This window comes from Salvelinus fontinalis, chromosome 29 (assembly GCF_029448725.1).
Source record: "Salvelinus fontinalis isolate EN_2023a chromosome 29, ASM2944872v1, whole genome shotgun sequence".
Lineage (NCBI taxonomy): Eukaryota > Metazoa > Chordata > Actinopteri > Salmoniformes > Salmonidae > Salvelinus > Salvelinus fontinalis.
This window is the reverse complement of record NC_074693.1, coordinates 26011417-26030697: the sequence shown is the minus strand read 5'-3', so window position 1 is coordinate 26030697 and position 19281 is coordinate 26011417. Positions and strand designations below refer to the sequence as shown.

General features: G+C 38.9%; 2 protein-coding genes across 2 annotated transcripts; both read right to left on the bottom strand.

The window, feature by feature from the left end:
• Positions 1 to 2860: 2860 nt before the first annotated feature.
• LOC129827707 (cysteine-rich hydrophobic domain-containing protein 1-like) lies at positions 2861 to 8215 on the bottom strand. The gene is made up of 6 exons (XM_055888797.1): positions 8001 to 8215; positions 7023 to 7077; positions 5751 to 5906; positions 5330 to 5386; positions 4834 to 4893; positions 2861 to 4647 (listed from the first exon to the last, which is right to left on the bottom strand). The coding sequence occupies exons 1-6, from the start codon at positions 8141 to 8143 to the stop codon at positions 4597 to 4599; spliced, it is 522 nt and encodes a 173-aa protein (XP_055744772.1). The 5' UTR covers positions 8144 to 8215; the 3' UTR covers positions 2861 to 4596.
• Positions 8216 to 9850: 1635 nt separating this feature from the next.
• LOC129827257 (homeobox protein CDX-1-like) lies at positions 9851 to 13385 on the bottom strand. Its single transcript, XM_055887994.1, has 3 exons — positions 12794 to 13385; positions 10710 to 10855; positions 9851 to 10598 (listed from the first exon to the last, which is right to left on the bottom strand). Exons 1-3 carry the CDS (start codon positions 13230 to 13232, stop codon positions 10368 to 10370), a joined length of 816 nt encoding a protein of 271 aa, XP_055743969.1. The 5' UTR covers positions 13233 to 13385; the 3' UTR covers positions 9851 to 10367.
• Between the last annotated feature and the right edge of the window lie 5896 nt (positions 13386 to 19281).

Sequence of the window (19281 nt, the reverse complement as noted above, 5' to 3'; positions counted from 1 at the left end):
TATTTCCAAAGCACTTACAGCATCCCAGAAGAGCTTTACAATAACAGTACGGTTTTACAGTAGGCCTAGGTATGGGATTGAATATGTTTTCAAGTCCAACACTTAAAAAAACAAGTATATTCCTGCATGGCCGTTCCCCCACAGGCCTGTGTTGTGCTATCCCCTCAATGGGGCTTGCTTTACTATTGGTACCCTGCTATCCTCTCAATGGGAATTGCTTTACTATTGGTACCCTGGCTCTGGCTGTACTGTGGCTGGGGGGATATCAGTCATCTGGAGTGGCATGATGCCATAGGAGCACTTTAGGAAGAATGTAAATCAAGACGATGGAGTCGCAGAGTCGCAGAGCAAGCAGCACATTTGCTTTAAATCAACCCTGGCTCTCCAGCAAGGATCATGGCCTCAATTTCAGCTCAGTGAAAACTATAAGGGATGAAATGGTTGGTTAGAAACGGTTATATTAGTATCGTTATTGATCAATGAAAAGATTCTACTTGTTGCCTCTTGTTTTGTATCGTTACTGCAACGTGGTAATGAAAAGATCAGGCGTTATGGGTGTTTACTGCAGAGGATGTTGAGAAACAGCTGTTGTGCTAGAATACTGAGACGCCGGTAGAAACAGTTCTTCCCTTAGCTATCAATCATTCAAAAAGGTTGTTCTTGAATTGCGGTGGCATTTGCGTGTTTAGCCCTTTATCGTGACTCAGTTCCATTACATTACACATAAGAGTCATTGGACGAAGTTGCGTTCTGTAGGGGGAGTTGTTAAAAAAAAAGCCCCGACGCTCATTCTGAACATTAACACGATTCGCTTGCAGTACAGGTTTTGAAAGCGTAAGAACAATTTAATAGCGACAAAAATTGTTTTTATTGATACGCACCTTTATAGGGTTAGTGTTCACACACTGCCATATCTCCGTGTTACAGTGCTTGTTTACGGAATACAGAGGGACTAGCATGCTCGGAACACCTGTGTGTAATCGAGTCACGTTCAGATTTAGTTTTGGCTGCCAAAGCCAGTCTATCTCTGAAAATAACCTATAAGGTCCTTGAGGAGCAACGGTAGGCTCCTTAAGAGTATATCTCGGGCTATTGCGTCCTTTGTCTTTTCAACCATGAAGAACACTAAAATGACAAAAAGTTCTAGTTATTTATATAAGTTTGATTATATTGAACTGTTTTTCAATGATAAAACAATGCAAGTATTTAATATTGTATAGATCAATTAAAACATATAGCTATTAATATATAGTTTTAATTACTAGTATATCTGTCTTTTTATGTCATTGGTGTTACCGCCTTGAAAGTCACTCATTACAAATATACAAGGACCTTGAGCAATCTCTCCAGTAGCTAACTGTAGTCGGGGGAGGGGTCTATAAAGACAATTATTGGCTAATCACACCCTTTTAGTATGTCATACGTTTGAGGACTCTAAATCCAGTGTCACTTGGGTGTTAGTCAATTGAAATGAAGGGACATTACATTGTGAGCTAAATTACTAACCATATCACTTTAGTAAATTATTTTTAAAGGGTTAATTACCTTAGATTTGAGCATCTGTGGCCTCCATTTAAGAACATCCTGAATTACCATTTGTTCATTGGTGTTGCTACTCCTACTGGTGGCACAATGTTATTATAATGGTAAAAATGATTTAAACGCATCATGCTGCCATGTTAGAGGATTTAGAATGGGAAGATTTCCCATAAGTAATGTGATGCATTTGTTACATAATGATGTGATTGCAAGTACACTCAATTAAATTCAACACTCGATATGTGACACTTTCAAAGCATTTAAATCATGTTTGCGGGGGAATATTGGTCCTTGTTTCTTCTTCTCATACTGTAGGAACTATAGGAAATTTGGAAATGTAGCTTTAAGGGTCAGATTTTATTCAACGAGACAATTTAGCCGAGACGTGACATGAATACAAAAGGATTAGACCTGCGGTGCACTGCTACAGACTCATAGCTCATCTCCTCTCATAGTGTGTCAGTCTGCCCTCTGGAGGACAGAGGAAGAGAACCAGCCATCCATCTCCATATCTCTGAATTGTCACAAACTGCCTGAACTAAATCCCCCCAATTAGTTGTATATGATCTCTGATGGTAATGTTAGGCTTTTGGAAAGGGCACTAGAGGTCACACAACCCAAAGTGTGGTACTCCATTAGATACAGTAGGTGAAGTGAATAAAGGCAACTTCCCTTGATCCTCTAGACCCTTCAAACTCAACTCTGGACCTGGAAGTCAGTTCCACTGCATTTTTTTATTGTTCCCCTCTTATCAGGGACTGATTTAGACCTGGGACACCAGGTGTGTGCAATTAATTATCAGGTAGAACAGAAAACCAGCAGGCTCCGGACCTCATAGGGAAAGACTTGAGTACCCCTGCTTTAGACCTTTCCACATCCCAACTCCAATGGGACAATAAATCCAAGAACAAAGGGGTCTATAAAACAACACTCTACTCATTACAGTGAAGCCCACCACTCCAGTGTATGTATGGGGATTGTGATATAGCAACGTATTTGATTTTGGCCCCAAACTTAGGGGCCACAGTTCCATGTTGTGAAAGTGCTAGCTATTTATGGTAATCGTATTCCAGAGTTTTACATACGTGTCAAGTAATTACAGGCCATCTTGTTAAGTTAACGATTCAACACCTTGTTAAACATGACAAATAGCCAGGTATCAGTAGCAGGCTCTGGCCAAAGTACATTACCACATGTCAATTAAGATGATCTGTATAACTTAGATGATGCTGAGTAATTCACCATATGGCAGTAAGGTAAGCATGTCAACAGTTAATGTCAGCTTGTGGTTTTCAGTTGGACAGATGGACAAACTTGAAGACTCAAAATCAACAATATATTTTAGCTTTCCATAGGTATTGAGTTTTCATAACAAACATTTACAAGTACTCTGTAACAGGGCCAATACTGGGAAGAGGGCCAGGGCTCTCCACAATACAAGTGAGCAGATGTCAGTCTTCACAACCACACCACTTCTCTGGCTGCGGTTCATCTACCATTCCAGAGGCACTATAATGCAGCAAAACTCTCAGCTACAAGTGAAGGAGACAACTCTGGACAAAATGAATAACAAAGGAAACATTTATCTGAATATGTAATGTACTGTAGGTTGCACGTGGTGTATAACAACTAACAGAAAGACAAAACACAGTATAGGAAAATAAAAACTATAAAATGAACAAAGACAAAGCTGCAATAAAAAGTTTAACAAAAAACAAGAGACATGGAGGTGCCAAGTTGGAGTCTGTTTCCAACAGTACATCATAAAGACAAGTAGCCATCTCACATTGAAATGGATGACACTTTTTTTTAGTTGGCAGAATCACATAACATGCATCACTAGTATCATTGTAAAATTATTAAAAACCTCAGTTTGAAATCATTCTCTGAAATCCTGACATTTTGATAAACTCAAGTGCAATTTTCAATCCTAACTCTGGCATCACATACATTGTAAATGATATGGCTTACTAAGTAAACAGGTCCATATAAACTGGAAAGAGACATCTTTCATAAACAAAACTATGGTATAGCATTATCTTGGCAAAACAAATCAAAGATCTAAATAACAATGTAAACAACAGCATACCACTGTAGGCCTACAGTTTATACTAACATATTTACAGTTTTCTTTTTAAAGTTCCCTGTATAAAGGGTCATTTCTGAAATGAAAAAAAAAAAAAAAAAAAACATGATGCGGACTTACATCATATGTTTGGCAAATTCAAGCATCCCATCTACTTTTTGTCACTGAGACGAATTGATTTGAGGAAAGTAACCCAAATAACCAGCATTTGAACTTGCTGAGCTACAAAATGTTTGTCTCCTGTCTTATATATAAAATGGCTTGTTTTACATAAGGCAAGGATGCTCTAGGATAAAGGGGTGTCAAATTCATTTTGCCCCGCGGACTGCGGGTCGCACTTAAAATGTATTTCCTTGCCATCAAAATTGGCTAAAAATAGTTTCAATGCTCCCGGACTGTCTAGCTTTCGTTTCAATGACTGTTAGAAAGCTGGACAGAGTGAAGAGACTATAAATGTAGGTCTATTATCATTACTACACAGTTTCCATTAGTTTTCCCTCATTTCAAATGTCCCAAAAATAATAATTACAACAATATATTTTTTTTTTACTCAAACCACCCACGGATTGAACGTGCTCTGGCCCACGGGTCGTAGGTTTGACACCCCTGCTCTAGGAGGTGTCACATGTTTTCCCAAAGCAATAATGATATGATACATGGACTCAATTGATGATGGCTCTTTGGGCTAAATGCACTTTTCCACAGTGTTATTTTTTTCAATCACTTGTTGTCATATGTAACAAATGCAAAGTATTAGTGTGCAACAAAGAGAGCATTTTTCTACTTCATCAGGAAATGTGCAAAATGTGCTCTAAAGAAAAGTGACAGTGTTGCAATTTGTAATGTACAAGGTACCGGGAGATGTAAGGGACACCGAGACACAGGTGCAGACCCTCATTCCAACATTTATACAAGGCACTAAGGATAGGAGTCAAGGGCCACACTGCAGGTCTCCCAACAGCCTCCTCAGCTCAGTCCGGTCGGAATATAGGATATTTGGGTAAGAATTCTATAAGAATTACCTGTGGAGGGAAAAGTTCATTTCATTTAACACTTTTCTTTCACCATTGAATATTTCCAGTGGGCACTCTTCTATAATACATTAATGCCCATATATTTTGACTCTGTTGTGATTTGAGTTTGTAATACTCAATAAGTTGGCAAGAATCATATTCTGTTTTAAGGGAACATAAATGTGTTACACTCACGTATTCCATCATATTGCTGCTTTCACATTTCCTTTTGCTGAGCTTCCAGTGCAGGCCCAGCTAAAGAGAAGAGGTGAAAGTGAGGACAGACAACACCGCGCGCGCGCACGCACACACACACACCGTCTGGTTAGCAAATCTGAGTGTGAGGGGAATTTAGGAACGCTTCAAACCATGTCTGGCTGGGGTCAGGTAGTGGCCAGACACCCTGAAGAGCTTCCTTCATTCTTCTGCTCAGTTACTAGCTGTCACTCATTGTTCCGAAACAAAACTAAATTAACATGCCTTTTACTGCTGACCTTTAGGTCTGGTCAGCCTCTGTCCACTATGTCAGATGAAAATAGCTTTGAGGGAAATTCGTTTTAAGGGTTAAAGTTGACATAATGAGTTAAAGACCATTATCCATCAGAAACCTGCTACTTTAACATCACTCAACCCTTCACAACTGGCATAACTTGGTCTTTCAGACAGGTGCTAATATTCAATTTGTTCTTACCTTGTGATATAATTGGTTGTTTTCCCATTCTAACAACTTCTGAATAGATCTTCTCGCCTGTTGGGAAAGGAGCACATGCAATATCTTCTAGTATTAACCTCGACTTCAAACTCTTTTACAATTGACAACAACCTCAGTATTATGACAAAGAGCTGTTCATAGACTGAACTTCTACTTTTACCAGCTCGTAATTTCCACTTTGTTGTCAATAACACTGGGTTGGGGCACCACCTTTCAGTGATGTACCCTTCAGCAGTGCAACGTATCATTTCTACACACAGACCCTAATTCCACACAGGTTGCCTGCTTAAGACCAATACGGCTGATTGCTAAACTAGTCCATGAGTAATAAGTGGACATGCTGATTTAGAGAGAGTGGGACTGTGCAGCACACATCACACGAGGGCAGACTGAGACTTACTCTCTTGTTGAGGCATATAACGGGCCACAGACTGAAGCCCACCGTACAGCAACAGCACAGGCAGCCGCAAAGAAGCCACTTCACATTGACAGGCAACGTCTTCTTCAAGCAAGCGTTCACTCTGCTGATGCTGGTTTTAAACTCCTCTGGAGACACCTGGAAAAGAAGGGGGAGAAGGGAGGATGAAATGAACAGGAAGAGTCAGACAGAGGAAAGAATGTGGTTGTAATGGATATAGCTTTTAATTTTATTATTGGCAATTCTCTCTCGGAGACAAATCAGATTCTTCATTATTTTCTATTATTTTGCGCTTAAAATCGTTTTCATCTGAAGCAGTAAGCAAAAACAAACCTCAAAGGGAAAGTAGGAGAACGACAACCATTCCTTTGCTCTAGTCTAATGTACTGACTGAAGTGAAAAATGGCACCAATTGTTTCAAGAAAAACCTGTACTGTGGTCTGTAGAATCAAAGAGCCTTAGAAAACAAACAGGTAGCCTAGATACTTGGAGATGCTTTCCAGAGATCAGATGAGATCTCTCACTAGTACGGCTGTAACTTGCTAACCAAGCTCTTGTCTATTCACGGCAGAGAGGAACTAAAGGGTGAGATAAGCTTAGTGCCTGTGGCAGCGGCCGTCCAAACAACATGAATGGATGCTCATTCCTCTCTGGGTCTGTACGCCATAAAACCGGGGTCGTAATATTTTATGACAGGATGCAAAGGTCTCTTTGCAAAGAGCGAAAGGCCTTAGAATAAGGGCCTACTGATCTGCACCCTTCAATCATCATAATTGTGACCTCTTCCATCACGTCACAATACTGGAGGGACTTTTTATTGCCCTGCACTTCCCTCAGCCTGCTCTTACCCCTTCAGCCTTTTTGTGTTGCAGTGTCCGACCCAGGAAGGTGCCCTTTCTTGTGTATGGCACAGTCTTTATTTCATTATTTTATCACCTGGAGCTGTGTCCTCCTGAACACTGGGCCCCCGACCAACTGTGCTCCAAAGACAGCTTACTCATTGACAGAGCTTCACTTCAGCTTTGGACGCACAGTGGTGTGTTGCTTGAAATGCATCAGCATCAGATAGAAGCCACTCAAGAGACTTGAAAGAGGTAATTCAGGGATGGTCTGATTTGTCAAAGGGGAAATAGAACAATAGAGCCACCATAATAGCTTAAATTGCTTGATTCACAGCCCAGTTTAAATCCATTGGAAAGCCTAGCACAAGACATTGCTTAGGTAAAGTGCATACGAAGAATTTGGCTACTGTACCTTTCCCGTGAGAACTGAGGGAAACTCAGTGTCAAATTTGTTGCTCAATCCAAACCTGTCAAAAAGAGAAATACAAATGGTAAAGAAATTAAAAACTTTCCATTGAACATGTATAAAGTACTTCACTATGACTGGGCTGTCAAAGGAAACCTAGCAATGCTTTTTTTATGGGGATGGAATTAGACACTTGGTACTCTCAATAAATAAATACCTATAAAATGTAGACCTTGTGCCTAACACTTTACAATGTCTACAGACAGCAGAAATAAACAAATTAATGTCCTGAATGACCTGTAATTTGTTTCATTACGTGAATAGCTTCCCCTGTCGAGACAATTCTATAGGATGACAAGGATACATCATATGCATAATGCAGTTGTGGACACTAGAGGAATTATACATAAGTATTATGTCATCATTTGGCAAGGTAATAGGTGTTGTGTTCATTGCTGGTAAGCAGGGAACTATAAAACAGTAAACAGAATGTTAGGCTATGGATGGTAGCTAGCAAGCTTATTGGAAATAATATGCTTGATTCATCATCACCACCATTTCAATAAGCCAGCGGCTGGCAAAATATTCACTACAGTGGTTAGCTATAGCTACTTATTGAATATCATGCAATTAATATTCGTTTGCTGGCTTGTCATTTTTCTTAAAGCAGATGCTTTCTCATTTCAGGCTAATTTGCAGAAACTCAGTGTACCTAACGTTAGGTAGCTAACTAGCTAGTAAACTATAAAGCAGGGAATAGCTGGTACGCAATAGATAACCCTAGCCTCGTCAATTAAGGCAAATGTAACAGTTAACGTTACGTCCTACGATAGGACCAGACAGCTAGCTGACTGTTATTGCCACGGCCTAGCTAGTAAGTTAGCTAGTAAGTTGTATTTCACAGCAGGCATTGTTGTTAGCAGGCTAGCGTTAGCTAGTAACGGATTATAATGACAGCGTTAACAGTAGCTTTGAATTGCTTACACGGTGATGTGCCCGGACCCTCGCATAATCACAGGTTCTGAGCAATATCTAACAAGGTGTTCTTCACTCACTACACGTTCATCTTCTTCGTCTAACTCATAGATTGTATCAAAGTCCGCCATGTTGGGTAGTAAGATGCTCATGACGTCTTCTTAACTGGCAGCATGACGTCAACAAGATATGCAAGGTGCTTTCAAAACAACTAGGAGCTCGGGGAGGGGGGGGGGACTAGCTCAAAACATGAAGTCAGAGATCTTCAGGAACTGGGAAGTCGGAAATCTCCGACTTTAATGCGTTCATGGCTCCTGGGAACTCGAAAAACAAACGAACTTCGACTGGGGAAAAACTGTCTTAAACGGTCATCCAACTCTGAACTCTAAATCGGAAACTCGGGCATCTTTATAGAGCTCCGACTTTCCGAATTGGAATTCAGAGTTGGATGACCGTTTAAAACACCTTTTCCAGTCGAAGCTCATTTTTTTCGCGTTCCCAGTAGTCATGAACGCATTGAAGTCGGAGATTTCCGACTTCCCAGTTCCTCGTTGTTTGAACGAAGCATCACACGACCACAAACATCCTCGGAAGCACTCAGTTTGAGTTCTGTAAATCTGTGTGCAAAAGTGAGGGATATCATGTCATATCACATAAGCTTATTATTTGGAAGAATACGATTAAATAGGCTTCCTAAACTAGCTAACAATTGCACAACTATAACTGTAGGCTACACACTCACTTGTTTATAGCATTTCATGGAAACCTATTATTGCCCACCTGACCTACAGATTTATCATCTGATTGAGGGTTAATTTACCCATATTCGATAAAGGATTAGGGCATACAAGTCATCATCCAAGTGCCATACAACAATAGTCCACAATTAGTTTATAGAAATTCTCATTTTGCATTTTGGCCTAGGCTAAAGTGTCTCCAACACCTTCTTACCAATTTATAAAATACTGGATGTGTCTTTGTGGACAAGTAAATTGACCTCTGTCCAACAGGTTTGTTGAGGTTGTGCAGCACTTCTATACAGATCTCTTGCAAGTTTTTGGAATAGGCCTCGGCTATTTTATGAGGATGTTAATGTTTAATGACAGTCTTGGGTAACCTTTTTACAGGTTCATGATTGTAATCTATCCATACTACACTATGCAGCCCATCGCAGCCCATAGACCAGACACCCAGCACACAATGGTTGAATCAACGTTGTTTCCATGTCATTTCAATAACATTATGTCGAACTAACGTGGAATAGACCTAGAACTGACATCTGTGCCCAGTGGGTATAGTCTATATTACATCATAATGGCTCAAAGGTAAACATGAATTGAGAAGAGAGTTTGACAGTTGTTAGTTGCTGTACTTAGTTGCTGTACTTGGACGAGCATAGTAGGCCTAGTCTACAAAAATCTAAAACTTGACACTAGAGTCCTTTACAAAAAGTAACTGTCTAAATTGCATGTATATTGCTTTGGCTAAATTAAGTTGCTTGGGCCAATTGCACTTTTTCTGGTGCAATTTATTGGACAATATCTTCCGATGTAATGTTACACACCAACAATCAAATGTTGCTTTTGACACATGCAGGGCTGACAGAATCCCATCCTAATAGTTTGGAAACGAAATAGAAGGTTGATAAACTGACCATTTTTTTTTGCGGTTATAGGTATCAAATAATAAGAGTAGGTAAAACTATAAACAATGAAGTCTGTTTGAAAACAGTATTCATACTCAGTCTGTTTTTTTGCAAAGTGAGCTATCCTTTTCCAGTCAATGAAATAAGTAGAAAAAGGTAACGTTAAAACACATTTTATTTACATTTTGAACATCAAACAAACGTTCTACCCGTATCTCACTTAAAACCTGATTCACTTGCCCATGTAGAAAAAAGTTACGAAAGTGTGCTTTGCAATCAAATTGGAGCAGAAAATGCATAGTTTGTCAAGCTATTATAAAAGCTCCAAATTAATGATATCCCTTTTCATTCCAGATAAACTTCAAATAAAATGTACCTGATTTTTTATTTTATTTACAAACACTTATACACTTCATTACATAATCTACAGAAAATTATATTTATATCTCTATAACTCAGACACAAACAAACCATTTAAGCATTACATGTCTGAACCATATGTTGATTTTTGTATGTTCTTTTGAATTATTATTAGAACTATTCTATAAAAACAATATTTCAAGAGCCTCCAGCATTTTGTTGCAGTTATAAATCATCTTGTTTCTCGAAATCTCCTAATCCACAACATGTTCTTCAGGACGTTTGAATAATCCCTTGGAATCCAAGTCTTGAGGAACGGTCCTTTCAGCGTGTTGGAGTGCTCAGTTATGTTGGATGGTCTAAATTCGATTCTACTGAGTGACAGTAACTTGCTGTATGTTCCTAATAGATGGCAAGTTGTTCATTCCTGGGGGTGGGTAGAGAGAGCCGTGAATATCCGACGGACTGAGTGAGCCTGGTACGGGCAGAGGACTCACTGAACCCGGGTCACTGTGCACTGATCCTCCACTGCCATCAGATCCCATTTTCTTTTTGATTAATTTCCTCTCCTTGGCTCTGCGATTTTGAAACCAGATCTTCACCTGTAAATGTAAAAGGAAAAACTTGTCAAAATTGTTATTCGTTTCGTATTTGATTTATCATTTGATTTGTCAAGTCTAGGGCCCTAATGCTCTATCAATTAATTGGTTTACCTGTCGTTCTGAAAGGCCAAGGTTCCCCGCAAGTTCTGACTTTCTTCTGATAGTGATGTAACGATTAAAATGGAATTCCTTCTCCAGTTCCAGTCTCTGGTGATCGGTGTAAACCACTCTGTATTTCTCCTTCGTTCTTGTTTTGCCTGAAATTGTGAGAAATTCAGAGGATTCAATAGGCTATGCTTCGTATGCCTAATATTTAAATAGCCGTCACACTGAACAACGAAAATGATGCAAAGCAACGATGCAATTTCATGGCATTCAAATTATTGATAAATACAGGGGCAGTTAGCTATTTAAACTCTAAAGTTAATTATTGTTTTAAATTCACCTTTAAATATGTAATTTTTTGTATTTATAGCAAGTAATACTAGAAAGGTAGGATAATCAACAGGCTACTTATCAAAACGCCTATTAAACGTTATACTTCGTTTATCTAATAACTCTCTAAATATGTATGACACGTCTTTAGGCGCTTTCAACTGAAGTGGTGGCTATCGTGTTAATCTAGATTGTGTTGCTTTGTTGGTAGCTATGCTAATCGAGCCACTGATCTTCTTTTGATGTCACTTTTTGAACAAACTGCAGAACAAAGAGTCTCAGAGATTTTACCTAAACTCCATTGATGTGTTAAGAGGCAACACACGACACATAAAGGAGTTACAAGGCAGACATTTCTCTAGCTTGGATCAGGTTGCTCTTGTAGATAAACCATAAACACGTCAGCACCTTTTCAGGTAGAAAATAATATTAGTCGTTTTGAACAACATTGAAACATGTTGATATTCATAGTTATAGCCTAGGTCATGCTTGGTAAGTTTTACAGGGCCAGAGATAGCCTCCTAGAATTAAACACTTGATAACAAATTTGATAGGCTTGCCTAACAAGAAAAATACACCTAGGCTATAAGATGGTATTTTCTGAATATTTAAATGTGGGTGGGGGGGATTTGACAAGTTAATAGGCTATAAAACTAAATTTACGAGTTAATTGAGGCTCATAAGTTACTATGACTTAATTGATAAATACAGTCTGCAATTAATGAATTCTATTTTGTTTTACACATTAAGAAATGTTGTGGTTTATTGCCCAGTTATAAAGCTTTGTATATATTCGTCAAATACATTTATTTGCTGTAAAAAACGCCACCCTTTCCGGCAATATAACTCTCGAAGAATGGGAGCCAAGGAAGACACTTTGGTGCATATCAAAGTAAAACGAGGTGTTGAAAGGGGTCGCCGCCTGAATTTGACGGATAACCCTCAAAACCAGAGACAATGTAGCAAGAAAAGTAGACCTCGCATCTAGTCGACGGGAGTAGAGAAATTAGCATTACAAGTAGCACCTGGCGCCCTTTCTTGACACGTTCATCGTTTCCTCCACAAGGCTATAGGCCTGTATCAGAAAATAACTAAGATTGTTGTAATTGATATCATACTTTATCAGACCATTATCGCGATGGTAGGCTTACAGTTGCATTGCCCATAATTCATTTGATACGTTCGATCTAGTGCCTATCATTTTCCTATTTTCTCTTCTGTTTTGAGTCTGGTGCAATTTCCAATTTAGTGCCTTGAAGTTGCATTTTACATGTTTCAAAATAAGCCTAACACCAAACTGAATTATCAATTTCCAAACATTTCACATGCAACTGTGTAATTATGGTGACATCTCATTTAAAATGTGATTAGATGATTCGTTCTGAGACCACGAACAGTTACAAATTAAAGGAGAATTAGCTATTGTTAGCAATTCGTTACGAATATTACCTAAAATGTGCCCAGATGTACTCATTACGTCTTATGCATGAGGTTATTCGTTTTAACAGTGAGATTTATCATTTAAATTACGCAATTAATGTTTATATTGTATCCATTCTCTAAATACTACCTGTTGCACACGTTTATGAGCCAGCACAATTATGCATTTCCATGCAAGAGAAAACATAAAATGTCCGGCTCTTCTTAGGTAAATATGAAGATGTAGTTTGACATGAGATGAGGCTGTGCTCATTGCACGAATCATTTTAACAGTGGCATGCATGTCGTGACACAATATAGTTGCTTGTGACCTTTCTCACCCGTAGAAGATGATTGTACCGTTTTGCTCATCCACTGGTAAGAAGAATTGCGCCTTTCTCTATCCGGGGAAAGTTGAGCAACAGAAATATTATCTGGAGGTGGTTGCAATACTGCTGACCCTGGCGCGTGCATGGGATTGTATTCAGGTGAGCAATAGGAAGCTTGTCCCGGTGAGGAGTTGTTCATGGGCGTAGGAATAGTGTTTGGAGGCCCCAGACTATAGGCGCCCCAGTCCTCCCTCGGTGCGACATAAGGAGCTCCCCAAGCCCCCGAAGACTGTGTATGAGTATCCATGTTTGGCACATGATGGTATCCAGTAAAGTCGGAATATTGTGGCGTGGGAACAAAGTTCTGTGGTGGGATGTTGATTCCCGATCGTCTTACAGGTCCTTGGTGATACATGCTGCCTTCTTTATCCAAGAGGTATCCCACATACATGATTTGGAAAAAAAGTTACAAAAGTGACATTCAAGTCGACATAGTTTCCGGGCAACTCCTTCTGTAAATCTAAAAAACAATCCTCTTGCTATGGTTCTGATGTGTATAGTCCAATGGTGCTCCCCGAAATGAAATGCTAACTTGTTCCTGACTTGATACTGTCTCACATAATGTGGCGCTGTTGACAAGGTGGTGGTGCTAAAGGTATATTATGGTCTTCCTTCCTGACGTCAGATGAGTCTTCAAACCCTGACGATTTGCATTCAAAAGAAGAGTCAATAATGCTGCCAAACCCACTGTCCCCTAGCGCATTTTTTTAACCTATCACCCCAAACAGAGCAAACCCTGCACTCCAACTCTGAAATATTGGCGGCATGCATCAAAATATAATTGCAAAATTGAACTGCAACTTCACCCAACAAACAATATGCTTAAATGAATATGATCCTGGTCACGTTGGGCCTTACACCTATATCTTAGGCCTATGTATAATTGAAGTGTGCTTGAAATATATGTTCAATTTTCAACATTTGTATTTATTTAAGCCTACTCTGAAGCTGCATACATTATTCCTTAGAAAGTAAGATGTGATAGCCTGAGCCTAATTTGAATACAGGGCTATTACTGTGCTATAATACACTATAATTGTAGGCTACTAATGATATAAAGTGTAATTGTGGATGTCAGCTTCTTGATTGTGTTATTTTCATTGTGTTATGTGTCAGAGAATAATAAAAGATAGCATTAAACATTTACAGCGTTGTCAGAGCGTGCATGGTCACACTCCTCTCCTTTCGTTGAATGTCTTTGCGAACGCAACGTCTCCCACGCAACGTATCCCATGTCCGCAGCCACGTTTCACGCCTTCAGAGGCCGATCGTATTTGTTAAAGCTATTCACTTACAAAGGAGGTACAGCTAAGTATGATGATATTTTCTCCTGCAGCAAGGCGAACTATTCACATTCCTTCTAATTCGCACTTCATCACTTCAAGGTCGCACTTCGCAGCTAATTCCGGTTTAAAGGAACCTGAAGTATCACCTATGACTCAACGACAATGTGGTCTTGCTCCCGTGCGTGCCATTATATTTTGCATGATCTTGGTTGTTATCCATCCCTCTTTTGCAGAAGAGATTCCGTAATACATCTCAAAATAATTGCAATATCTACCATAAAACAAATCAACACAAATCGAATTTCAATTGTCAAACATATGCCTAGTCCCAGGCCTACTAATAACACATGTACCTTGGCCTACTAGGCTAACAGACATATACAACAAAATATACAATGTGGACCCAGAGGATATCACTTCCAAGTTTTAATTAAAACACGTCTTGTTTCCAAAGCGGTCCTCGATGGTACAAAACAACAACACATGTAACTTGCCTAGTTAAATAACGGTTAAATAAAAAATGTATACAAATCATTATTAAAAGACAAGACAAAATTACAAACAGCCACATTACATTCATTTATATTGACATCCTGAAAAGTGGCACATTTCAAATCAAATTTTATTTGTCACATACACATGTATTTCATGTATTTCCCTAACCTTAAAAAAACAATATATTTATTGCATCATCCCTGCTGCCCTATATTTGTCCTCAAGTGTGCTTTTTTTCTGTTCAAAGTTGGCAAAGTGTGGAAACAAATAGAGGTCTGTATGGCATCTGAATCTCATTGACCATACACTAATACAGGCCAGGTGAATTGACTGACTGTAAGCAAGAAATTGCTTATTTCCTCAGGCCTTGGTGGAAGGATATTTTTGCTGAGATAATTGATGACCACTGCTCCCTTGTGGATGCATACAGAACTTCCACCAGTGGCCAATCAGAGGTGAAATCCATCCCTAACAACTGTCATGTAGTCCCCTCAAGAGGGCACCATCTACCAGAGAATGAGATACTGTTCACCACGGAGTATGTTTGGCAACTTGTGCGCAAGACACTGATGCCTTCAGCAAAGGTACTTATCGAGAGCCATTTACAGTTCTAAAGTGCTGAATTTATATTACAATTCAAATAATTGCTTTACAGTAGGCCTATATGGTGTACAAGTTCTCCCAGACTTTAACGGCAAAAATAATATTCATTACATTAAATGAAGAATTAAAAAAAATTCCCTACTGAAACCAACTCATCAGCTGATATCCCTCTGTATGTACCTTGATAAGTGCATTCCATAGGTTTGTACATTGCGTAACCAGAGGATGTGTTGGAGTTACTTCGACATTTTTGGGGCACTTTTATGTATGTTTTTATGTGTGGATTTAGTTATAAATACGTGTAAATAGAATCTTCATACAAAGGTATTAATTACAGAACAGTGTAGTTTGTGCAGCTCCCCGTGACAACTGCTTGTCAGTGATTGTCCTCTGCTGGTGACAGAGTGAACCCCTCTTTGCACTTTAATTCTTCTGTCTCTGTAAACCGAAAATCACTATGGAAATTTAACATATGTGGTAATGTAGTCTCAAAATGCCAACACTTCCATAAGTCCAATGAATCCATATTCTTTCTCTCTCTCTCTCTCTCTCTCTCTCTCTCTCTCTCTCTCTCTCTCTCTCTCTCTCTCTCTCTCTCTCTCTCAATTCAATTCAATTCAATTGACTTTATTGACATGGCAAGTTCGTTATTACTTACATTGTCAAAGTATACATATCGAAAAATAAAAATCAAATATATATGTATATATATACAAAATATATATATATATATTTATATATAAATAAATGGTGGGACCAACAGCAATAATAACAGTAGTAGTGGACATGGGATTACCATTAACAACAACTACAACAACAATATTAATCAGAACAACAATAAATTAAAGCAACAGTAGTAGACCAGTGTCAATATGACTTGAGAAGACATATGACCTGGTATGAAAGACAAAACAAAACTAAGCTAAATGGGAAATATTATCAACATTACTTTGCATCTCTCTCTCTCTCTCTCTCTCTCTCTCTCTCTCTCTCTCTCTCTCTCTCTCTCTCTCTCTCTCTCTCTCTCTCTCTCTCTCTCTCTCTCTCTCTCTCCTCTCTCTCTCTCTCTCTCTCTCTCTCTCCTCTCTCTCTCTCTCTCTCTCTCTCTCTCTCTCTCTCTCTCTCTCTCTCTCTCTCTCTCTCTCTCTCTATATATATATATATATATATATATATATATATATATATATATATATATATATACAGTACCTGTCTAAAGTTTGGATACACATACTCATTCCAGGGTTTTTCTTCATATTTACTATTTTCTACATTGTAGAATAATAGTGAATACATCAAAACCATGAAATAACACATGCAATCATGTAGTAACCAAAAAAGTGTTAAACAAAATATATTTTATATTTGAGACTCTTGAAAGTAGCCACCCTTTGCCTTGATGACAGCTTTGCTTTGCACACTCTTGGCATTCTCTCAACAAGCTTCATGTGGTAGTCACCTGGAATGCATTTCAATTAACTCACACAAGGTGTGCCTTGTTAAAAGTTAAATAGTGGAATTTCTTTCCTTCTTAATGTGTTTTAGCCAGTCAGTTGTGTTGTGACAAGGTAGGAGTGGTATACAGAAGATAGCCCTATTTGGTAAAAGACCAAGTCCATATTATGGTAGGAACAGCTCAAATAAGCAAAGAGAAATGAAATGTCCATCATTACTTTAAGACATGAAGGTAAGTCAATACGGAACATTTCAAGAACTTAAAAGTTTCTTCAAGTTCAGTCGCAAAAACCATCAAGCACTGTGATGAAACTGTCTCTCACGAGTACCGCCACAGGAAAGGAAGACCCAGAGTTACCTCTGTTGCAGAGGATAAGTTCATTAGAGTTACCATACTCAGAAATTGCAGCCAAAATAAATGCTTGACGGAGTTCAAGTAACAATCACATCTCAATATCAACTGTTCAGAAGAGACTGCGTAAATCAGGCCTTCATGGTTGAATTGTTGCAAATAAACCACTACTAAAGGACACCAATAAGAAGAAGAGACTTGCTTGGGCGAAGAAACACGAGCAATGGACATTAGACCGGTGGAAATCTGTACTTTGATCTGATTAATCCAATTTTTTGATTTGTGCTTCCAACCGCCATGTCTTGTGAGATGCAGAGTAGGTGAACGGATGATCTCCGCATGTGTGGTTGAAAAGCAGCCAACAAGTGCTCAGCATATGTGGAAACTTCTTCAAGACTGTTGGAAAAGCATTCCAGGTAAATCCGAAGAGTGTGCAAAGATGTCATCAAGGCAAAGGGTGGCTACTTTAAAGAATATATTTTGATTTGTTTCACACTTTTTGGGTTACTACATGATTCCATATGTGTTATTTCACAGTTTTGATGTCTTCACTATTATTCTACAATGTAGAAAATAATAACAATAAAGAAAAACCCTTGAATGAGTAGGTGTGTCCAAACTTTTGACTGGTACTGTAATGTAACAAAATGTGGAGTCAAGGGGTCTGAATACTTTCCGAAGGCACTGTATATACACAGAGTGTTCAAAACATTAAGAGCACCTTGCTAATATTGAATTGCACCCACTTTTCCCCTCAGAACACTCTCAATTTGTTGGGGCATGGACTCTACAAGGTGTCTAAAGTGTTCCACAGGGATGCTGGCCGATGTTGAGTCCAATGCTTCCCACAGTTGTGTCAAGTTGCCTGGATGTCTTTATGTTGGTGGACCATTCTTGATACACACAGGAAACTGTTGAGCATTGAAAACCCTAGCAGCATTGCAGTTCTTGACACAGTCAAACCGGTGTTCCTACACCTACTACCATACCCCTGTTCAAAGGCACTTAAATCTTTTGTCTTGCCTATTCACCCCCTGAATGGTACACACGTACAATTCATGTCTCAATTGTCTCAAGCCTAAAAAAACCTTCTTTAACCGGTCTCCTCCCCTTCATTTACAATTACTGAAGTGGATTTAACAAGTGACATCAATAAGGGATCGTAGCTTTCACCTGGATTCACCTGGTCAGTTTATGTCATGGAATGAGCAGGTGTTCCTGATGTTTTGTGTATTCGGTGAACATGTTATATGTCAGCGAGGTTTTGTTGGAGAAACTATGTTTAATATAACAAAATTATGTTGCAGGTGTTTTTAATGTTGTGTATCTCGTTTCTGCTACCATCCCAATATTGAACAGAAATGCGTCTTGAGATAAGGTTGGAGAAGCACAAGGTTTTAGTTGGTTGCGTAAGTCAAGAGATGTTGTTGAGATGGACCCCAGGACATCACTGCAGGAGAAGTCCTCGAACATGACCCTGTGCAAGTATTTCTAGAGTCGCTGCTCTGACTGACCCATGTAAGGCCGATAGAGCAACAGACACTGGTTCTCAGTTTGTTGATGGGATGTAACGTCTTCACATGCACTCTCAAGTTCAAACAGGATGCTTGTTGAAGCCCAACTTAGGTTCAAGTATTTTCTTCAGGGGATAACAGGAAAGGGGTGTTTTGCTAGCTTGTTGAAACAGCCTTTCCCTCCCTGTGTTTTATCATGAGATTTACAGTGAACACTTTGTGCGTCTACAGGACAGGATATGACAAGAGAAGTGAAGGATTTTCATAGAGGAAACATGTACAGGAAACTTCAAGTTGAAGACATCCCTCTCAGAGCACAACGTACTGTATGTGTATCAGCAGCTGCGCTTCCACTAGGTCCTGTCCTAGTCACCTATAGATTGATGAAACTTACTCTAAACTGTTTAAGTGAGAGAAACAACTTACTCACAGGCTATAGTCATCAAGGAGTAATACAAGTATTTAATTCCATCAAATACAGTGCATTTCGGAAAGTATTCAGACCCCTTCACTTTTTCCACATCTTGTTACGTTACAGCCTTATTCTAAAATGTATTATTAAATAAAAAATGTTACTCATCAATCTACACACAATTTTACATTTTAAAATGAACCTTTATTTAACAGGTGTGTGCCTTTCCAAATCATGTCCAATCAATTTAATTTACCACAGTTGGACTCCAGTCAAGTTGTAGAAACATCTCAATGATGATCAATGGAAACAGGATGCACCTG